The sequence below is a fragment of the Hydra vulgaris genome, chromosome 11 (genome assembly GCF_038396675.1).
Source record: "Hydra vulgaris chromosome 11, alternate assembly HydraT2T_AEP".
In the NCBI taxonomy this organism is placed as follows: domain Eukaryota; kingdom Metazoa; phylum Cnidaria; class Hydrozoa; order Anthoathecata; family Hydridae; genus Hydra; species Hydra vulgaris.
Genome location: NC_088930.1, coordinates 3,648,883 through 3,670,543, shown reverse-complemented (window position 1 = coordinate 3,670,543; position 21,661 = coordinate 3,648,883). Strand labels below are relative to the sequence as shown.

The window sequence follows — 21,661 nt, the reverse complement described above, 5'->3', positions numbered from 1 at the left end:
AATGCATTTGAGGTTAACAATTTAGAGTTTTTTTCAAAAAAAAAGTACGCTTTAATACTCAATATGGACTTGAAGAAATATTTTTTAAATAACTCGTTAATAAAATAAAGCGCGACAAACCCATTTTCAGTAGTTTCGAAAAAGTTTTAAGAAACTTAATCATTTTGATTGCATATTTAAAAAAAAAAAAACAATCTATGAAGTAATCAAAACTTTTGTCCCTGAAAATTAATTTGTTTATTAAAAAAACACAGCACTAAATTTGTTTAATCAATTTATTTATTAATCATAAAATCAAATAAAACAATGGCAATCATAATAGGCCATTTTATATTCCCTTGATGGCTTCTAATGCTTCATTTGGAACAGGAGGAGTCAGCTTCGAGTAATCATTCACTGTATAAAACTAAAGAAAAAAGGCATTATAGCTCTATAGATTTTAAATAAAGTTATTATAGATAAAGTTACATTTTCATAATTATATAATTTTCAAGAACGAGGCTGAAAGCAGAGTTGTTAACAAGGCCAAAAGTACCAAGGCCAAGGTCAAGGCCACACGTTACAAGGCCAAGACCAAGGCCGAAAGTTACAAGGCCAAGGCCAAGAGTTTTAAGGTCAAGGCCAAGATTAGGAGTTTCAAGGCCAAGGCAAAAATTTTCTAAACCAAACACTTCAATTTTTGCCTTAAGTTAAGGCCAATTACTAACTAAAGTGTAATTAGCAAGTACCAAGGACTAACAACTCTGCCTGGAAGCCTAGTGGTGTGAAAAATTTTAGCACTAACGATTTAAAATATATAATTATTATATAAATAATGGCAAAATGACATTTTTGACACATTTACTTTTATTTTGTCAAGTTCTCTGCACGTAATTTTTTATTTTATTTTTAATTAAATTTAATTCTTTCAAATTCTAGGCCATAAAAATTTAGATTCTAAAAAAAAAAAAACCCGCTGGACTTGACTGTGACGGCTGTTCTAGCACAAAATTTTGGCTGTCAATTTAAAGTATTAACTATATACTTAAGATGGCTGGCCATTTTGAATTAGTAACGACCTACTAGATAAACAACAACAACAATAACTATTTATTTTCCGTAAATGATTTTTACAATAGTTTTGATAATAATAATAATAATAATAATAATAATAATAATAATAATAATAATAATAATATATTATAATAATATAAGATAAAAAAAAATTAATACAAATTATAGTAATAGTAATAATAAGTATGTTTACAATAATTACAGTGAAAAAATAATAATAATAACTAATTTTATAATGGTAGTTACGAGCATTTAAAATTATTTATAATAAGTTAATGATTTATTTAGGATGGTGTCACTCATACAGAAATCTCATCAAAGAAGTGAGACAAATTTTTAAACATAATATAAGTAATAATAAGCAAAGACATGGATTGAAACATATGGACTGTAAACACATAGATTTAAGCAGATAGAACATACATTAAAACAAACATGTAGAAATCATAATTTGCAGGTTTTAATAATAATAAAAAAGAAAAAAAAAAAACAAAAAGTACCGATAATAATTGTAGTAATGACAAAAAGAAAATTAAAAGAATATTTTAATCGTTAGGACAATATGTCTAAAAGTTAGAATAAAAAGTTTTTCAGAATTTTTTAAAATTGATATTGTTTAAGATGGAGTAAAGGTATTTTAGGATATAGTTTTTTGGACTCATTCAAAATGCATGCAAGGCTCCTGTTCCATTCACAGACGCACTGACAAATAATAGAATTTTTACCATACTTCTGGATTTCAAAAGATGGTACATTTAGTTTTTCCATTGTTTATATTTCTAGTAGAGTAGGAATGTAAAAGTCTACTTTCTGTGAAGAAGTTTGTGATAGGAAATGGTAAATTTTTATTTAAGGAGTCAAAAACAAAAAGAAGATTAGCATACTTTACTAATGCTGGAAATGTTGGAATGAAAAGTTTTTTGAAGGAGTTCGATGTATCCGATTTAATTGGTTGAAAGTTTATTATTCTAATGGATTGACTCTGAGACGATAGCAACGTGTTAATGCGATAGTTTCCAACTTGACCCCAAACTTGACAACAATATCTAAGATAACGCATAATAAATATTCTTTAGTGTAACCTTATCGACATAATGACGAATTATCGAAAGCATAACGTTAGCTCGAGTTTCTTGCTTAGTTCATTAATATGAAAGTTCCATGAAAGATTGCAATTAATTAATACAACTTAATTATTAAGCAGTAGCACTTTGCTTGCTCAATAAGAAACTGTTAGATAAGGCAGAAATAAAACCTGGTTGGATAAGGCAGAAAATTACACATTTTATAGAAATTATATTATTATTTTGCTCTGTGGTTTCAAGCTAGTTAACATAATAATAATTTAATAAGATAGACATTTCTTTATCTGGAAGTTGGGTGTTTTAGATTTAATTTCAGTCTTTTATAATTTTTTTTGTAACAGTATTAACTGCCAACTGGCTATAACCTATTTTAAACAATTTTTTTCAAAACAAAATCAAGATTTCGTAAGAACTTTAGTTTGACCTTTCTAACTTGGACTCTAACTAGGGCGATAGCTTTGCCCAAAAAGGTGTTATCATGGAGTATAAATAAAATGTCAAATAAACTGCACTTTAGGCTGTTGTCATTCACAAGTTCACTACAGTGAGAAGAATTCGAAAGCTCACAAAACTTTACAAGTTTACCACACTGTAAAAAGTCTTAAAAAAAATAATACAAACTTCCAGGGTTGATAGGTTTAAACCAAATGATTTAAACCAATATTTAAACCAAGCAAAAAAATATCAATTTAAATCCAACTAATTTTTTTGTTAAAATTATTAAAACCAATTGAAGTTGCTCTAGATAAGTTGCTAAGAGATCAAAGAAAAATAAATAATGCCGTTGAAATTTTTTAGGAGTTGATAAACATGGTTATTATTCTTATCAACTGAAAAACAAAATATTGGAAACTAGATATCTTCAGACTGTCAGTGATGCTCATTTCTTTGAAAACACGCTAGATGAAAGGTATTTTGTATCTAATCTTTCTGAAAATAAATATGAAGCTGCAATGACCTTTGCAGATAAAAAATTTAAGAACTTGTTACCAATAATATTCAAGTTGAAATCTAAATCTGCTCCATTCGATAAAAGCTATTTGTATGGTGAATCTGTTTTAAAAAATGTATTACCATTAGAATGTTAGAAATCCCTAAAATCTTTGGACTGCAACATCATGGATATTAAAGGTTTGGAATTGAAAGAGTTTTTTCGATTTTTGGGCTTGAAAAAGCAAAAAGTAGAGAGAGTGGCAAAGTTTGTTGTAATATATACAGCATTAAAAAATAATGTATTGGTTGATGAATTACAGCAGTAATGTTAATAGAAAATATAATTTATTCAAGTAAAATGGCTAATGCTTTTTTTTTAATAGAAAAAGTTGACTAAACAAAAAAAAGTTGGCTTCTTTTAAAAAAAAAAGAAGCTCAAACCAAAAAACCCATAGTTTTTTTTTTTAAAACAGTTTTTTTTGCAACCCTACAAACTACTACTGAGATAATTCTTAAAAAAAAGTACCAACTACTATTTTCTGTTTTACCTTGACAGATTTGTTGAATGGAATATTTTGCCAGGGCTCAGGATTTTTAACTCGGGACCAACTAAAGTAAAAAAATTCAAACATAAGCATTTAAAAAAATTTGAAATAATTATTTAATACCCACCCTATCAATACCAACACTACCAATAACTTATTGAAACCATTTATTTAAAAAAAAAAATTATAATAAAATAAAAAAAGTATAACATGACTGCATGCTTCTTATGTTTTTAATATACTAATTTAATATTGTTTTTAATCCATTCTCTACAGGTCATATAAATAAATAGAAAATACAAAAAAACATTTTGTATTGAAGCTTAAAACAGTAGAATGAAGAAAAAAACAAAAAACAAACAAAACAAGAGTTGAACTTTTTTATTATAACTAAATCAATTGCAAATTTTGTTTGAAATAATAACCACAAACAACATTTATTTAACAACTTCTAAAACTTTTTACTTCAAATGTTGCTTGTTTTTTAACTTTTAGAAGTTATTTTGTTTATTTATCTACCCATTTGTTAACTTGTTACAAAAATAATAATAATAATAAAAATTGAATTGGGTGCTTCTATTTTTTTTTTTTTTTTTTTAAATTTATTTTTGTCAAGCAACTATTTACAATTAAAGATGATTTCCGACATTTATTTAAAACTATTAAATACAAAATACACTTTATCATATATAGTAGTTTCAAGACTGGAGAACCTGAAGAAGAAAAAATCTTATCATCAGTAACCTTTGATAATAAAAAAGACAGTAAAAATTTATTATTAGAAAAAATCAAGTAATGAATCTTGATTGACAATTAGTTCAATTATGTTCTTTTTGAATTTTTGAGAGGTATTGGCTTCTCTTAGTTTACAACTCATGGTTGTAAAATGGTTCCATAGCATCGGGCCATGATAGGAAATGGCAAAGCTCGTAAGTTTTGATATAGGGAAAGGTTTTTTATAATTTCCGGTTGATCGAGTGTTGTATCGGTTTGATATTTTAGGAAAAATATTTTTGAAAACCTTTGGAGTTTTTTTAAAATGATGTTGGAACATAAATTGTGTGATTTTGAATACATTTATTTCATAAATATCAAGTGCCCTCATACTTCTTAGAAGAGGTTTAGCGTTTGTGAAGCGATTTTGAAAATAAATAATGCGTGCTGCATGATTTTGTTGTTTGAGGAGACATTTGAGTTTAGATTTGTTTGTACTACCCCAAACAATATTGCTATACGATAAATAACTATGTACGAATGCAAAATATAGCTGACTTAGGGTAGATTTGTCTAAGATTTGACAGGTTTTATATAAAATACCGATATTTCTTGAGATTTTATTGCTAATATATTTAATATGATCTCTCCAGGATAAGTTTTCATCTATTAAGACACCAAGTAATTTGTTTGTGAAAGAGCGCTCAATTTCCATGTTATTTATATATAGCATTGGTAAGGATTTAGGAATATATTGAAACTTTTGTTTAGAATGGAATAAGGAAAACTTAGTTTTAACAGTGTTTAAAGATAGGCTGTTTGCATTAAGCCAGATTGATATTTATTCTAGGACATCGTTTGCAACTTGAAATAGAGAAATAATGTTTATGTGAGAATGAAATAAAGTGGTGTCATCTGCAAACATGATGGTAGACATAGTATTTGATGCTTTATATAGATCGTTGACGTATATTAGAAATAGTAGTAACTAAGATGGAGCCCTGTGGAACCCCACATAATATTTTATGTTTGTTTGTCTGAAAACCGTCATTTAGAGATATAAACTGTTTCCTATCAGTTAAGTAACTGGTAAACCATTTATGGTATGTAAGACATATTCCATAATATTTTATTTTATCTAGTAAAGTTAGATGGTATCGAACGCTTTTGACAAATCTAGAAATATACCTAGAGAGAAATTGTTATGAGAAGATGCTCCACTGATAACTTCAACTAGTTGCATAAGTGCATGCCCCGTAGAGTAATTTGATCGAAAACCATATTGGTTACAATAAAGAAGATTGTTTTTGTCGGAAAATAGTCTATTATACATGATACGTTCGAGGATTTTAGAAAAAACTGGTAACACTGAAATAGGTCGATAATTTGAAACCAGACTTTCATCTCCTGTTTTAAAAATGGGTGTAATAATTGCAATTTTAAGTTTATCGGGAAAAACACCTGTATTGAGCGATTTGTCAAAAACATCTAATAAAACATCTTTAATAAATCCATAGCAATCTTTGATTATGCTTGCTGAAATAAAATCATAACCTGTTGCTTTATTAGTATTAAGCTTTTTCATCAAATCCTCAAGTTCTTTACTAGTGAGTTTTTTTAAATTCTAAGTTTTTATCAGACTTCAATAAATAATTCGAGAAATGACCAGGAGTGTGTTCAATTTTACTGGCTAAGTTTGGACCTATGTTTACGAAAAACTCATTAAATTTTGTTACTACCGATTTACCATCAGAGATCTGAGTGTCGTCAACGGTAATCACGCTTGGTAAGACTTTATTGTGAATTTTTTGTTTACCAAGAATCTCTCTTTAATTGCATCCCATGTTTTTTTCCTGTTACCTTTTAGGCTCAATAGCTTGTTTTTGAAATATGTAGTTCGGCTTTTTTTGGTTCTTTCATATAGACGTTTATGGTTTAAGTAATTATGCATGTCGCGATCTTTCTTTGATTTAATAAAACGTATATATAGCTTTTGTTTTCGCTTCGAACACTTTAAAAGGTTTTTTGAGGACCAAGGGTTGAGAAGTCTTTTAGTTTTAATTCGGTTAGTTTTGTTAGGAAAATGCTTGTCGTACAAATTAAGAAATTTGTTTAGAAATAGGTTGTAGCTTTTGTTAGCGCATGTCTCGAGAAATACAAAATTCAACTCTAGTTTAAACATATTTTTTGCTTGAGTGGTAAAGATTCTTTTTTTTAAGAATGAATTGAAGACTGGAAAATGGTCACTTATGTCACTTCGAATAATGTCTGAAGTGTGGAATGGAAAAGAGTGTTTATGAAAATATTGTTGATTGCAGAATAACAGTTTTGCGTGATTCTTGTTGGTTTCTTTATTATAGGCACCATTCCAAACTCATTAAAGCGATTGTAAAATTGTTGTATTTTAATATTTTCACCATATTTGAGATAGTCCACGTTAAAATCTCCGACAAATAAAAACAAGCTATCTTTCTTTTTTTTGCATGCGATTTCAAAATAGTCATTTAAGTGATTTTTAAAGTTGTTTAAAATTCCGTTTTAAATTTGTTTAAACTTTCTATAAACAACCAATTTGTGCACATCTCCAGGTTTTCAGTTCTCTCTTAAAAAAATTTCATTAAAATAAAAAAATTTAGGCTTATGTGAAAAAAAAAAAGAAAAGTTTAAATTAATAAATACAGCTTCTGAAATTTGTTTTTTATAACAGTGCTTCACCACCACAATAAGAGTCCTTTTTGAGGAATAAAGGTTTCTGATTCAGTTATCCATTATACCAACAATTCATATTTGTTAAGCTTTGTGAGAATGTATCAAAAAACATTATTATACCATGGAACTTTATTTAAAAAATAAACTCAAGTTAAGTATTAATGCCTTTTTTAAAACTAAAAATGCAGAAACAATGTTTTTAACATGAACAAACTATTTTTGATAAAAAATGAATGAGAAACAGAATGACAGCAGCAAAGTATTAACTTTTTAACCCCTTAACTACATATAAATTGAAAAATAAAAAACTTGTGGTATTAAATAATATTTAACATCAAAATGGTGCTTTTGCATAAGTCAGTTTTCTGTATGCCTTTGAACAAATTAAAATTTAGGTATTAAACACTACTTAAGTTATAAAAAAAATATCTTTATTTGTTCTGAGGTCAATAACATATTAATTCTAACTTTGTTGTCCTTGTAATTTCATTAAAAATGATTCATAATTAAAATAATTTTTTTTTGCTTGACAAATGTTTAAACATAACACTTTTCACTTCTCCTCCAAGAAGATCTGCTAATATAATCATATTACATTAGAATTATTTTCTTAACATTATTCAAGTTTGATCATACATTATTTCTCATAAGTGTGGTATTGTCAAAATCAATTGATTAATGATAACAAACTAAACAAAATAAAAGCACATACGTGACTTCTGGACCTTTTGTAGCAAGTCTAATAGTATAACAAGCAGCCATGCACATTCCAGCACCAACACAGGCGAAAAGAGGCATAAGCTATTAAATAAAATTTTTAATCATTGTTTTGTATATTAAAAGTCATTCAATCCACAACATAACACTACTACGATATTTATATATAATAAAAGCAATAACTTATAAGAAAATTATCAATAAATCTTTTTTATTATACCTTGTGTGTGTATATATATATATATATATATATATATATATATATATATATATATATATATATATATATATATATATATATATATATACACAATGTATAATAAAAAAGATATATAGATCTATAGTTTGTTGGCTTTAGGAAGAGCGGAAGGAAAAAAGTGATTCTTACGCCAACACATACGTCACTTTTAATTACTTTTGACTTTCGTCCATCATTTCCGTGTTGGACGAAAGTCAAAATCATTAATTTAATTACAAATTAATTGTTATATAAAAAAACCACAAAAACGCAAATTTAATTGACCAGAATGTTTTTAAAAACATTCTGAATGTTTTTAAAACATTCTGAATGTTTTTAAAAATATAAACAATGTTTTTATTTTTATTTTTTTTAATAAAATGTTTTTATTTTTGTTTTTTTTAATAAAATGTTTTTATTTTTATTTTTTTTACTGTAAATCATGCGCGGAGTGTTGCTACATCGACTATCTTATAGCCTGACTCGCGAGGGAGTGTTGCTACATCGACTATCTTATAGCCTGACTCGCGAGGGAGTGTTGCTACATCGACTATCTTATAGCCTGACTCGCAAGGGAGTGCTGCTACATCGACTGACAAATAGCCTGACCCGCAAGGGAGTGCTGCTACATCGACTGAGGGTTTGGTTGGGGCAGGCAGTCTATCATTATTTAAAAAAAAAAATTCCGGTCTTGCATTTTAATTTTTACTTTTTGTCAACAAAATATGGAAAAAACTTTCGGACAACATCTAAGGGTTCTATATATATATATATATATATATATATATATATATATATATATATATATATATATATATATATATATATATATATATATATATATATATATTAGGGTGTCCCAAAAAACAACATATTTGAAAATAATCTGCTCTCACCCCCTAAATGTGTTCTATCTCATACAAAAACACTAGGTTAAAAATTTTTTTGAATAAAAAATATTTTAAGGGGTCCCTCAAGAGCCTCTGATATTTAATGGGTCCATAACATTTTCATAAAAAAAGTTTTTCAAAAATACGTCAACCTGGTACTCAAATGAAGCAAAATTATATAAAAACTTCAAAAATAATATTCATTTTAAAAAAATTTTAACTTTTTATCTTTTTAACTTTTTAAAAATTTTAAACAAAATTATCATAAAAAATGCATTTTTTTCATTTATGGTTTTATTACATTAAAACGTAATTTTTAATGTAATAAAACCATAAATAACTATTTTTTTTCGAAGTAAATATTACTTTTGAAATTTTTATATCATTTCGCTTTATATGAGTACCAGGTTGATATATTTTTGAAAAACTTTTTTTTTGAAAATATGTGTAACTTGGGGCAAAACTAGCCACCGGGGCAACATGAGACATTTGGGTTTTCTAGCCGTATACAGAATCTTTTTAAAAATAATACAGTAGTCTAAATATTAATACGCTAATGAATAGTGCGCATTGTTACGCCTAATGTTCGTGTTGTAAATGACGGTTCTGTATTCTGTAAAATACACCATTTCTTAGTTTTTAGGTAGTTTCTAGACTTTTTTTATGCGCGGTTACATTTTCCATGCGATCTTTCTAGTGAAGTCAGCTGTCGAATTAGAGATGATATACTCAATGATATTCTCAAGAAGAGTTGATGTTGTTCATTGTTTAAAACAAAAATTTAAATAATTGTTTGTTTGTTGTTGGTTGTTTTTATTATTCTAATTTTTATAGCCTGTTTTCATTTTTTAGAAGAAGTTAGAAATAAAATGTCTGGTAAAAAATCCATCAAAAGCAAAGACTTGCATTTGCTAAAAAATATGTAAATATGCCAGTATCGTTCTGGAAGAAAGTTTTGTGGACAGACGAGTCAAAACTTAATAATGTAAAGTCTGATGGAGCTCAAAAAGTATGGAAAAAAAAAAGGTGAAGCATTCACACTTAGTTATATTCGAGGCACAGTAAAATTTAGTGGAGGCAATGTTATGGTATGTTAATCAATGGCTTATAACGGAACAGGAAAACTGGACTTTATTGATGGAATGTGGACTCTGAGATTTATGTTAACATTCTCAATAAGAATCTTCTGGCTTTAACTAAAAAACTGCGATTAGGAAAACATTTTATCTTCCAACAAGACAATGATCCTAAACATACGTCAAATAAAGCAAATGAGTTTTGTATCCAAAAGCAAATTGAGTTACTTGAATGACCAGCCCAAAGACCAGATCTCAATCCAATTGAACATCTCTGGGCTATTCTAAATAAAAAATGTGGCACACAATGTCTAAAAAGAAAAGAAGAGCTGAAGATCATGCTCCAAGAAGCTTGGGTTGATATCTACTCAGATACTACAAAGAAATTAGTTGAATCGATGCCATGTTGACTTGTAGAAGTCAACACTAAAGGCAGTCCAACTCTATAATAAAAAGTCATAAAAATAATTTCTCAAAAAAGCGTTAATCTTTAAGCCTTAATCTTTAAAATTTTGTTCGGATACTTATTTAATGCTAAAAAATTGCATAGTTTAAATGTATCTTAATTTTTTATCAATTAAATATTGTTATTGATATTTTTTTTTTGCATATTGAATTTGTAATTAAATTTTCTTTCAGAATGGTAATTTTTTTTATTTTTATAAAGTTATATTTTTCAGAAATAACCTAACAAAGTTTATTTTCTATAATAAAATGTTTTATTTGGATACTTATTTCTCTGTGTGCGGCCATTTTTTACCACGGAACAAACATCATATAGAATTTGAATAACTTATTTTCTGTATTTCAGCTGACATTCTTCTTTTAATGTCAGATTATTTTGTTTCAAAGATATTATATTAAGATATCATATATGGGTCAGATAATTATATTTCAACCAATTTCAAGAAAACCATCTCTGATTTTTCTGATTTTTACATATCATTATCTACATGATGTAAATAGGTTAAATGTGCTATTTCAGAGTTCCGAGTGCAACTGTTTAGAAATTATGGCCTTACAAACACTCTCAGGTAGCCCCCTTTGGTTCCTCGAATGGTAAAAATAGACAACTTTAAGGCCTTATAACTTTTTTCTAACTTTCAACAAGTGGCTCATTCTTTCTAGAACTATTTTCTAGATATTTCTGTCTTAAAAATAGCGATTTTCATTAGCTTGTATCATGTTAGAAAAAAACTGCAGCCTTTTCAACTTTGGAAAAATTCTGAAAAATGCAAAAAAAAGGCAAAATGAAGTTAACCGTAGTATTTTTCTATTCATCAACAAGTTCTTACATGTTAGTTTTCTGATTAGCTACAATTGTCTGGAACAAATGGGCAAAATATAAGCAGCTTGTTACATTTTAGAAATTATCTAAAAATATATAGTTCACTTGACTAAAAAGTCCCATTTTCAGCCATTTGGAGATGGCTGAAAATGGGACTTTTTAGTCAAGTGAATTTGACAAGTTTATAATGGCAAACATTATAAACTTGTCAAATTCACACCAAAAATGCCAGCATTTTTAAATGACCCTATTTTTCAATTAACAACGGTTGAATGTGTTACTAAAAACCAGTGCCCTCTAATCTGCCAACTGGCCAATGTGATGGGTGCGATTAATTATAAGTCATTTCTTAATACAAAGAAAGATATGGTTGGTTGTCCTCTCCTTAATTTGGTCTTTATAGTATGTAGGGGCACAAATAAAATGGGCAGTAACTTTTTAGAGACCTTCATTATGGTTCAAATGAAGGTCTTTAAATTAATTTAGATATTTAGATACTTAATATCTAAATATCTAAATAATTTTAAATTGAAAGTGTTATTTCTTTAAATTCTGTTTTATTATAGAATATCAGTGGTCTGGATCCCAGCACCCCCACCCCTTAAGGTGACGGTGTGTGTGTTTGGAGAGGGGGGAGTTAGGAGGCACCAATCAAAGGAGGAGAGGGCCACCAACTTACAAAGATACAAGCATTCATTTTCTAACATTAAAATATTTTAAATCTATTGTAATGTCTTTTAAATATAATTAAAGTTTACTAAAAGCCAACATGAAATAACGTCATAAAACAACACCGACAAGTTGCTTCATGACAGCAGTTTAAGTATGACCAACAGGCTACCGAAAAGCAGGTAAATTGAATTCCAGTTGTTTTTTTTGTTTTGTTTTATTTTTCTTTTATGTCTACTTATCTGTTACAATTTTTATTTAAGGTTTGACATATGACACATTAATGCAATATAAAAGATCAAAGTTTACATATTTTTTACAATTTGTTATACACATGTTTGATTGTAAATCAACTTTTTTTTGTTTGAAACGTGTTTGTACTCAATTGCTTAGTTATTTATAATAAATTTATTTAGTTGTGTGCATTTATCGTTTTAAAGACAATATCCTTTTTTAAAGAAACATGTATCAAGGGGATGAATATACAGTTAAGGCCATTAGATCTTTATTGCATTTTTTCATACTTTCACCATAAGATTCGAATTTTGTGAAACCTTAACTATGTGTGCCAAATTATCCAACAAATATGCCTTGTTATGTTCTTAAAAGGAAATTAACAAAAGTTAATTAAATTACTAAAAGTTGGTCACACCCCCACCCTCCATAGGTCATAATTTCTAAACCGTTGCACTTGGAACTCTGAAATTGCACATTTAACCTATTTACACCATGTAGATAATGATATGTAAAAATCAAGAAAATCAGAGATGGCCCCACAGGCCATCAGTTGAAATATAATGATTTGACCCATATATATTAAAAAACATAACTTCACTTTTACGGGGAAAGTGCGAAAACACTAATGACCGAAAAAGATCCTCAAATTAAACTTGCTATCATCATTTTATGAAAGGATTTAATTTATTAATTGCATGTTAAAGTAAACATAAATTTACAGGAAACTTTGTTATTTTTTTTATTTTTTTATTTTTTTTAAACATCTTCGCTTCCAACAAGGCTGCAAGCAGCCACTAATTAAAGTTGGAAGTTACTGTAAGAGAAAAGATGAAGATTGTAGAGCAAGATAACGATTGACGGACGATTTAAAAGATTGCAAATTATATGAATCAGGAAAGCAAGATGAAGGAAGCGAATTCCAAAGAGCTGATGTTCGAGGAAAAAAACTAGACGAATAAGCGTTTTTGGAGCACTTAGGAACAGTCACAGAAAAAGGATGACACTTAATTGAATGACGAGTAACACGAGAATGAATTTTAGTAGATGGCACAAGAGACGTTAGCTCTTTCGAGCAGTGCCCATTATAGTATTTGTAGAAAAGAGAAAGAGAAGCAACATTACGACGATGTGATAATGGTTGAAGGTTGGCTGCAAGAGCAGGTCCAACTATGTTTACAATGCGTTTTTGCACCTTGTCTAAAAGAGAAAGGGCATCATTAGAAGATCCGCCCCAGATATGGCAACAGTATTCCATACAAGGCCGGATTTGAGATTTATAGAGGTAGAGAATAGAATCCAGAGTAAGAAAGTGGCGAGCTCGATAAAGAGATGCAACCTTAGCAGATGCTAATTTTGCAACCGATTTGATATATGGTTTCCAAGAAAGATTGGAAGTAAGAGTTAATCCTAGAAGATGAAGAGTAGGTGACTCATCGAGTACATCACCGTTCATAAATATAGGAAGATCTAAATTATTGCGATAACGATTGGCTGAAAAAAATTGAGTTTTATCTGAATTAAAGTTAACCAGCCACTGTGAGCCCCATGCTGTAGCAGAAGTGAGATCCTTTTCAAGCTCAAATGCCCCCTCCAGGCAATCAGAGGGTGTTGGTTTCTTATCACGACAAGAATAAATGGTAGTATCATCAGCAAACAATGACACCTTAGATGTGAGAATATCTGGAAGATTGTTAATGTAAATTAAAAAGAGTATAGGGCCAAGGATAGAACCTTGAGGAACCCCTGAAGTTACAGAATAAGAAGAAGAGTGTTGTCCATCGAGGACAACTTTTATGCTACGATTGGAAAGGAAGGATTCAATGATCTTAAAGATGTTGCCGAATACACCATAAGAAGAAAGCTTATGGAGAAGACCAGCATGCCAAACTTTATCAAAGGCTTTTGAAATGTCAAGAGCGATGGCCTTAACCTCTCCACCTTCATCTAATGCACGATAAAACCTGTCAGTTATTACTGTTAGCAAATCAGCTGTAGAACGAGAAGATCGAAATCCATATTGATGGTCAGAAAGTAAGTTATTAGATTCAAGATGAGAAATTAAGTGTTTGTTAATTAAAGATTCAAAAACCTTGCTTATGATAGGAAGAAGACTTATGGGACGGTAGTTAGACGAATCAGATCGCTCCCCAGAATTTTTGAAGATAGGGATAACAGATGCGGCTTTCCAGCAGGCTGGAAAACAAGACTCTGATAAGCACTTGTTGAATAGTTTTGAGAGTATAGACGACAGCTCTGGAGAACACTTCTGCAAGACAATAACAGGTATGTTGTCTGGGCCACAAGCTGTAGAAGAGTCTAGACAGGAAATCACTTTAGATACAGATGCTGAAGTGATATGAATGTCAAGCAATGAATCAACCTGTTTGTTGGCAATATCAGGTAGAACGCAATTAGTGGAATCAAGAGATGATATTGATGAAAAGTTTTTAGCAAACAGTTCGGCTTTGTCTTTAGGTGAGGTGACAGTCTGAACCATACAAGAGAGGTGGAATTATAGATTTGCCCTTATTATTGATATTATTAAAGATTCTCCAGAAGTCACGAGAGCCTAATTTTTGAGATGAGATACGAGATTTCATGACCTGAGAATAGCGGGTTTTGGCGTTAGACAAAACCTTTTTACAGTTGTTTCTAGCAGTAATAAACAGACGTCTGTTTTCTGGAGAATTTCAACTTCAAAATTCTGGAGAATTTCAACTTCAAAAGAATATAACAAAACTTTGTTGTTATTTAGTGACCAAAAATATTTAAAGGAGAAATTACAAGAAAAAAACTAACTGGAACAAAGATGACATGAAAAATGCTATCACTGCAGCAAAATTTAAGCAGATATCTTTAGGAAATACATGCAAAACATTTAGTGTGCCAAAAGATTCACTACACTGTGCTAAAAAGGCTCAAGTTGAAAATAGTTTACATACTAATTTACTTGAAAGATTTATAAAAGTGCTTTATGATAACATAGAACAGGATCTAAATGAGCATATTAAAGATATGGAAATTTTTTTTTTAACATCTTCACTTCCAACAAGGCTGCAAGCAACCATTATTAGAGTTGGAAGTTACTGAAAAAGAAAAGATGAAGATTGTAGAGCAAGATAACGATTGACAGACGACTTAAAAGATTGCAAATTATATGAATCAGGGAAGCAAGATGAAGGAAGCGAATTTCAAAGAACTGATGTTCGAGGAAAAAAACTAGAGGAATAAGAGTTTTTGGAGCATTCAGGACCAGTTACAGAAAAAGGATGAGACTTAATTGAATGACGGGTAACACAAGAATGAATTTTAGCAGCTCTTTAGAGCAGTGCCCATTATAGTATTTGTAGAAAAGAGAAAGGAAGCAACATAACGATGATGTGATAATGGTTGGAGGTTGGCTGCAAGAGCAGGTCCAACTATGTTTTTAATGCATTTTTGCACCTTGTCTAAAAAAGAAAGAGCATCATTAGAAGATCCGCCCCAGATATGGCAACAATATTCCATACAAGGACGAATTTGAGATTTATAGAGCTAGAGAATAGAACCTAGAGTAAGAAAGTGTCAAGCTTGGAATAGAGATGCAAACTTTGCAGATGCTAATTTTGCAACGGATTTGATATATGGTTTCCAAGAAAGATCGGAAGTGAGAGTTAATCCTAGAAGATGAAAGGCAAATGACTTATCCAGTACATTACCGTTTATAAATATAAGAAGATCTAAATTATTACCATAGCGATTGTCTGAATAAAATTGAGTTTTATCTGAACTAAAGTTTACCAGCCACTGTAAGCCCCATGATGTAGCATAAGTGAGATCCTTTTCAAGCTCAAATGCCCCCTCCAAGCAATTAGAGAGTGTTGGCTTCTTATCATCACAAGAATAAATGGTAGTATCATCAGTGAATAACTCTTTAATTTACATTAACGATCTTCCAGAATATCTGGAAGATCGTTAATGTAAATTAAAGAGTATAGGGCCAAGGATAGAACCTTGAGGAACCCCTTATGTTACAGAATATGAAGAAGAGTGCTGTCCATCTTTTATACTACAATTAGAAAGGAAGGATTCAATAATCTTAAAGATGTTACCATATACACCATAAAAACAAAGCTTATGGAGAAGACCAGCATACCAAACTTTATAAAAAACTTTAGAGATGTCAAGAGCAATGGCCATGAAAATTAGAAAGAAATCCATGAAGTTATATAAGAAGTACATTTGTCAGAAGGAAAACGAAAAATTTCTACCCAAGGGCAATCATAAAAAAAATCACAGAAAGAGTCCCAGTCAGCTTTAAGGTAGTTGTGAGAGGTACAATGATAGGGGGATTTAGATGATGAAGAAGAATAAGATAACAGTTTTAGAGAGATCTACCCATGATCAGAAGCACCTAAGGGTAAATGTGGAGAAACTGAGCACTGACTAGGATCAGAAACAAGACATAAGTTGAGTAGAGAAGGTAAATGATTCGGATTGTCGGGAAAGCCAGTTGGAAAGTTGATCTAAAAAAGCGTAGCCTAAAAGGCAGCAGTTTCTCAATGATGGATATTAGATTGATAGTATTTAAGTTCTGCAAAATTCCAAATCCTTCTAAGAAAGATAGTAAATTTGCAGGAGAAGAACTTGTGAGGCTTTTTAAAACATAATCTTGATTCATCACTCAGAAACAGTTTCTATAAACAGAGTATTTGGTTTGATGAAGATAATATTATAAAGAGAATTTGTTACATAAATATAACTTTAAACCACATCAAATTTTGTTAAACACATACGATGTTTGTTGATCAAAAAAGTTTTACTTATATTTGATGGCCATTGTTTTCATATCAAAAACTCAAAACTTATAGACTATATTTGTGACAATGGATTTTTTTGCTGTCGCTAGTACCACATACAACTCATAAACTTTAACCACTAGATCGTAACAACTAGAAGCCTTTGAAAACCTCTTTTAATCAAGCATGAATGAGATGGATGCGAAACTATTTAGGAAGACGAATACAAATCGAAAATCTTGGAGAACTTTTAAATGAAGCATATTTAAGAGCTGCTAATATGAAAAATACTAAGTTTTAGAGCAACTAGAATCATCCCATTTAATTGGTATGTGTTAGAAAATTAATATCCAAGAGCATCTTTGAGTGATAATAACAATGCTATCAGGTTATCCATACCTCATGAAATTCACTTTGAACGAGATAACAAAAAAGGAAGTGAAATTTTACAGCAGTTAGAGTTAACTTTATCATTAAAAATGAAAATAGTGTAATGGTACCCAGATTGACTGGATAGCTTATTGTGTATGTACTGTTTGGGTACACGAAGGTTGCACATTAAATGATTTTTGCTTTCTATGTAATAGATTTTATTCAAATGTTTTGACAAACAGGAAACTTTGTAAAAGAACTTTTTTTACTGATATTATTTTTTTAGTATTAGCCCCAGGTTATATATATATATATATATATATATATATATATATATATATATATATATATATATATATATATATATATATATATATATATATATATATATATATACATATATATATATATATATATATATATATATATATATATATATATATATATATATATATATATATATATATATATATATATATACACACACACAGTGTAGAATAAAAAAACTGATATATATATATATATATATATATATATATATATATATATATATATATATATATATATACACAGTGTAAAATAAAAAAATTGATATATATATATATATATATATATATATATATATATATATATATTTAATATATATATCAACCTTTCTCAGGAGATGCGTGCAGTCACATGCCTTATAAGGCCTTATGACATAGTGAACAGTATGCAGAGCTTTAAAATACGTCAGTTGCTTATTTTAAAGTAAAGCATTGGATTAAATTTTATTTAAAACCATGAAACTAGTCTAAATATCTTTAAATTAAGCAATGTTATTATAAAAAAATATTTATGAAATTTAAATGTTGTTTAAAAAAAAAATACTTCCTTATTTTAAAAAACTTATATTCCTATTTATTTCTTAAAATACTTATAACACAACGTTATTGTCTTATGTTTTCTTTCTAACAATTTATTTTATTTGTTCATTCTATGATCAATCTAAAAAGTTAATGATAATGAAAAAACCTTTGTTAAAAAACAATTTCAAAACAAAAAAAATCATTTTTTTAAATAAATTTGTTATGAAGTTTATTGAAAAATTCTCTATAATATATTTTGCCTACAGGCTTGATTATGATTCCGGCAATGCATTTATTTTTATACAGTTATAATCGTCAATCACTTATGTATATTAGCATTTTTGCAACGGGATGAAAACAATCATAAAAAAGTAACTTTAACTAAATTTGATAAAAAGAATTTTCCTTTCTTTAACATAGTTTGGAAACTTTGAAAGTAAAAAAAAAAATAATTTCATAACAAAGCATTCTAAATTTAAAAAAAAAAAAGAAGATATGTAGTATATGCTAATGTAGCTTGAGATGTAATTGTTTAGCTATTACTTGTTAGACCTTATTTTTCATAAGGTGTCTATATGACATAGGAGAAAGTTAACTCATTTTAAACAGAAATCATTAAAAACACAATGGCCTTGTTAGGTGTAAATAACTGCATCTTCTTTTTATCATTATTATTATTATTATTATTATTATTATATATATATATATATGTATATATATATATATATATATATATATATATATATATATATATATATATATATATATATATATATATATATATATATATATATATATATATATATATATCTATATATGTAAAAATAAGTTTCTCTTAAAAAACTATAAGAAAATAGTTTTTTAAGAGAATCTTAGTTCCATGCCTGTATTTAGAAACCAAATCGGATTTTTTATATGACAAACATTCTTAGCTGCATGTGTAATTATTTTAAATTTTTCTTGAGACATAATATACATTTTTAGAAATATTATATTAGACAGTTGTTGTTTTAAGGATAGGCAGTTGTTGTTTTAAGGATAGACCATTTAAGTTTAAAATTTTTATTCCCAAAGCTATTTTGACATGGTGTCTTTTGAATCTTTATATATAAAAATATATATATATATATACACGTATATATATATATATATATATATATATATATATATATATATATATATATATATAAATATCTATATATATGTATATACATACATATATATATATATATATATATATATATATATATATATATATATATATATATATATATATATATATATATATATTTATATATACATACATATATATATATATAAATATCTATATATATGTATATACATACATATATATATATATATATATATATATATATATATATATATATATATATATATATATATATATATATATATATATATATATATTTATATATACATACATATATATATATATAAATATCTATATATATGTATATACATACATATATATATATATATATATATATATATATATATATATATTTATTTATTTATATTTATATATATATATATATATATATATATATATATATATATATACATACATACACAAATATATATACATACATATATGTAAGTATGTATGTATGTATGTATGCATGTATGTATGTATGTATGTATGTATGTATGTATGTATGTATGTATGTATGTATGTATGTATGTATGTATGTATGTATACAATATCTAACTCTAAATTCTATTAGAACTTATAAAGCAATATTTAAACTTATTAAGCTTAAGAACTTATAAAGCAATATTTAAACTTATTAAGATTAAGAACTTATAAAGCAATATTTAAACTTATATAACAATATTTAAAGATTATACATTCTGTATAATCATTACTATCTGTGCGTAACCATTCCAGAATTAAAAAACACTGGTTGAGGCATAACAATTAAAAAATTACAAACAACAAAATTGAAAAAAGTATTGAAAAAAAAAAAATACCTCTGGTAGCATAAGATGTTTTCGAAAATTCATATCTGATGATTTAACTTTTTTCTAAATAATTTCTTCCAAAATTTTCCACTATTTGTTACTCAACAAAATTGATCTTTATGAATATGGGTAGCTTTTTAGCATATATTTGGTAAATCAAGTCAAAAGTCACGATGTAACAACTTTAATCTAAAACGGAACTTAATCTAAAATTTATCTTTATATTCAGCGGAGAAAATAGAATTTAGCCTCACCTGAATTTGAATCGATGTATACAAAAACGTTTTAAGTCACAAAAACTATTTTTAAGTCAGACAACTTTAACTATGTATAACACATATATACATCACAAATTTTGATATATATTTTAACAAATTTAATATTTAAAGATGTCAAAAAGCACCTTGATTTTTTTTTTGAATTTATTAAAGTAATAATTTTGGATTTAATAAGTTTTTTCTCGTTCCCCGAAATAATAGTTTTTATGACTTTTTTGTCATAAAACTATTTTTTAAAAAACGTTTTTGTATACATCGATTCATTTTATGTTCTAATTTAACAAAAATGGCAGTAAAACAATTATTAAATTTACTTTATTTCTTATTATCTTCTACTATAACTAAAAAAATTATAAATTGGTATATTTAATTAATTACCAATGGAAAATAAAAATTAAAAGTATTTAATCTGTGGAGAAAACAGAATTAGCCTCATTTACGTTATATACAAGAAAATACAAAAAATATTATGTTTTTAGGCTCATTTAATATTTAGTATTGTTCCCTCAATTTTTAATGACTTCAAATATTTAACTTGACATTCTAGCACTGTCTTGTTAAAAAGTGAAATTTTCACCCATCAATTTTTCACTTGGGACGGCACTTTTACTTATTTAGATGTAAAAACGCGAATTACTTTAAAGCGTAAATTACTTTACAAAACTCATATAAAAATTTATAATTTACTTACATTTAAAAGTAATTCCTTTATTTTTACATAAATTATACGTCGTGTAAAACTTAATTATTTAAGTTAAGTTTTTTAAATGAGTAACTGATACTTGAAACTGTTGCGTGATACTGTTACGTGAAACAGTTACTTGAAAAAGTAATTTACTTTTTACAAGTAAAAGTTATTCACATTTTTACTTTTACTTGTAAATGTAACCTACCTTACATGGTATGTCGTGTAAAGTAAATTACTTTGAAAAGTAATTTTGGTTATAATTATGTAAAAAATTTACATCAAAATGTAATTTACTTTTTTGTGTTAAAAAGTTATTTATGAAGTAAACTTATGTAAATATAACGTTTAAAAAAATAGATAGGTAGATACTTATTAGAAATATCAAATACATGTTTTAAAGGACACGAAAGCCCATACAAAGATGGACACTAACAGCGTGCCCATGAATAAATTCAAAAAAAATGCACGACTACAAAACCAATAACAAAAATATAAAATTACAAATATTTTAAAGAAACAAAATCATAAAGAAACAAATAGTTGCTCCTTTCAAAATATTT

At 27.6% G+C, this 21,661-nt stretch overlaps 1 protein-coding gene across 1 annotated transcript; it reads right to left on the bottom strand.

Moving 5' to 3' along the window:
- Positions 1 to 261: 261 nt before the first annotated feature.
- On the bottom strand, positions 262 to 20,304 carry LOC100199273 (cytochrome c oxidase subunit NDUFA4). The gene is made up of 4 exons (XM_065809819.1): positions 20,145 to 20,304; positions 7,752 to 7,840; positions 3,620 to 3,680; positions 262 to 406 (listed from the first exon to the last, which is right to left on the bottom strand). The coding sequence occupies exons 1-4, from the start codon at positions 20,175 to 20,177 to the stop codon at positions 329 to 331; spliced, it is 261 nt and encodes an 86-aa protein (XP_065665891.1). The 5' UTR covers positions 20,178 to 20,304; the 3' UTR covers positions 262 to 328.
- Positions 20,305 to 21,661: the final 1,357 nt, after the last annotated feature.

Excerpts from the sequence above, each read along its gene's own strand:
- LOC100199273 (XM_065809819.1), bottom strand. The coding sequence starts at position 20,177 with ATGAATTTTCGAAAACATCTTATGCTACCAGAG. Across the intron at positions 3,681-7,751 it reads ACAAAAGGTCCAGAAGTCAC|TTGGTCCCGAGTTAAAAATC; the intron begins GTATGTGCTTTT and ends TTTTTACTTTAG. Across the intron at positions 407-3,619 it reads CATTCAACAAATCTGTCAAG|TTTTATACAGTGAATGATTA; the intron begins GTAAAACAGAAA and ends TTTTTTCTTTAG.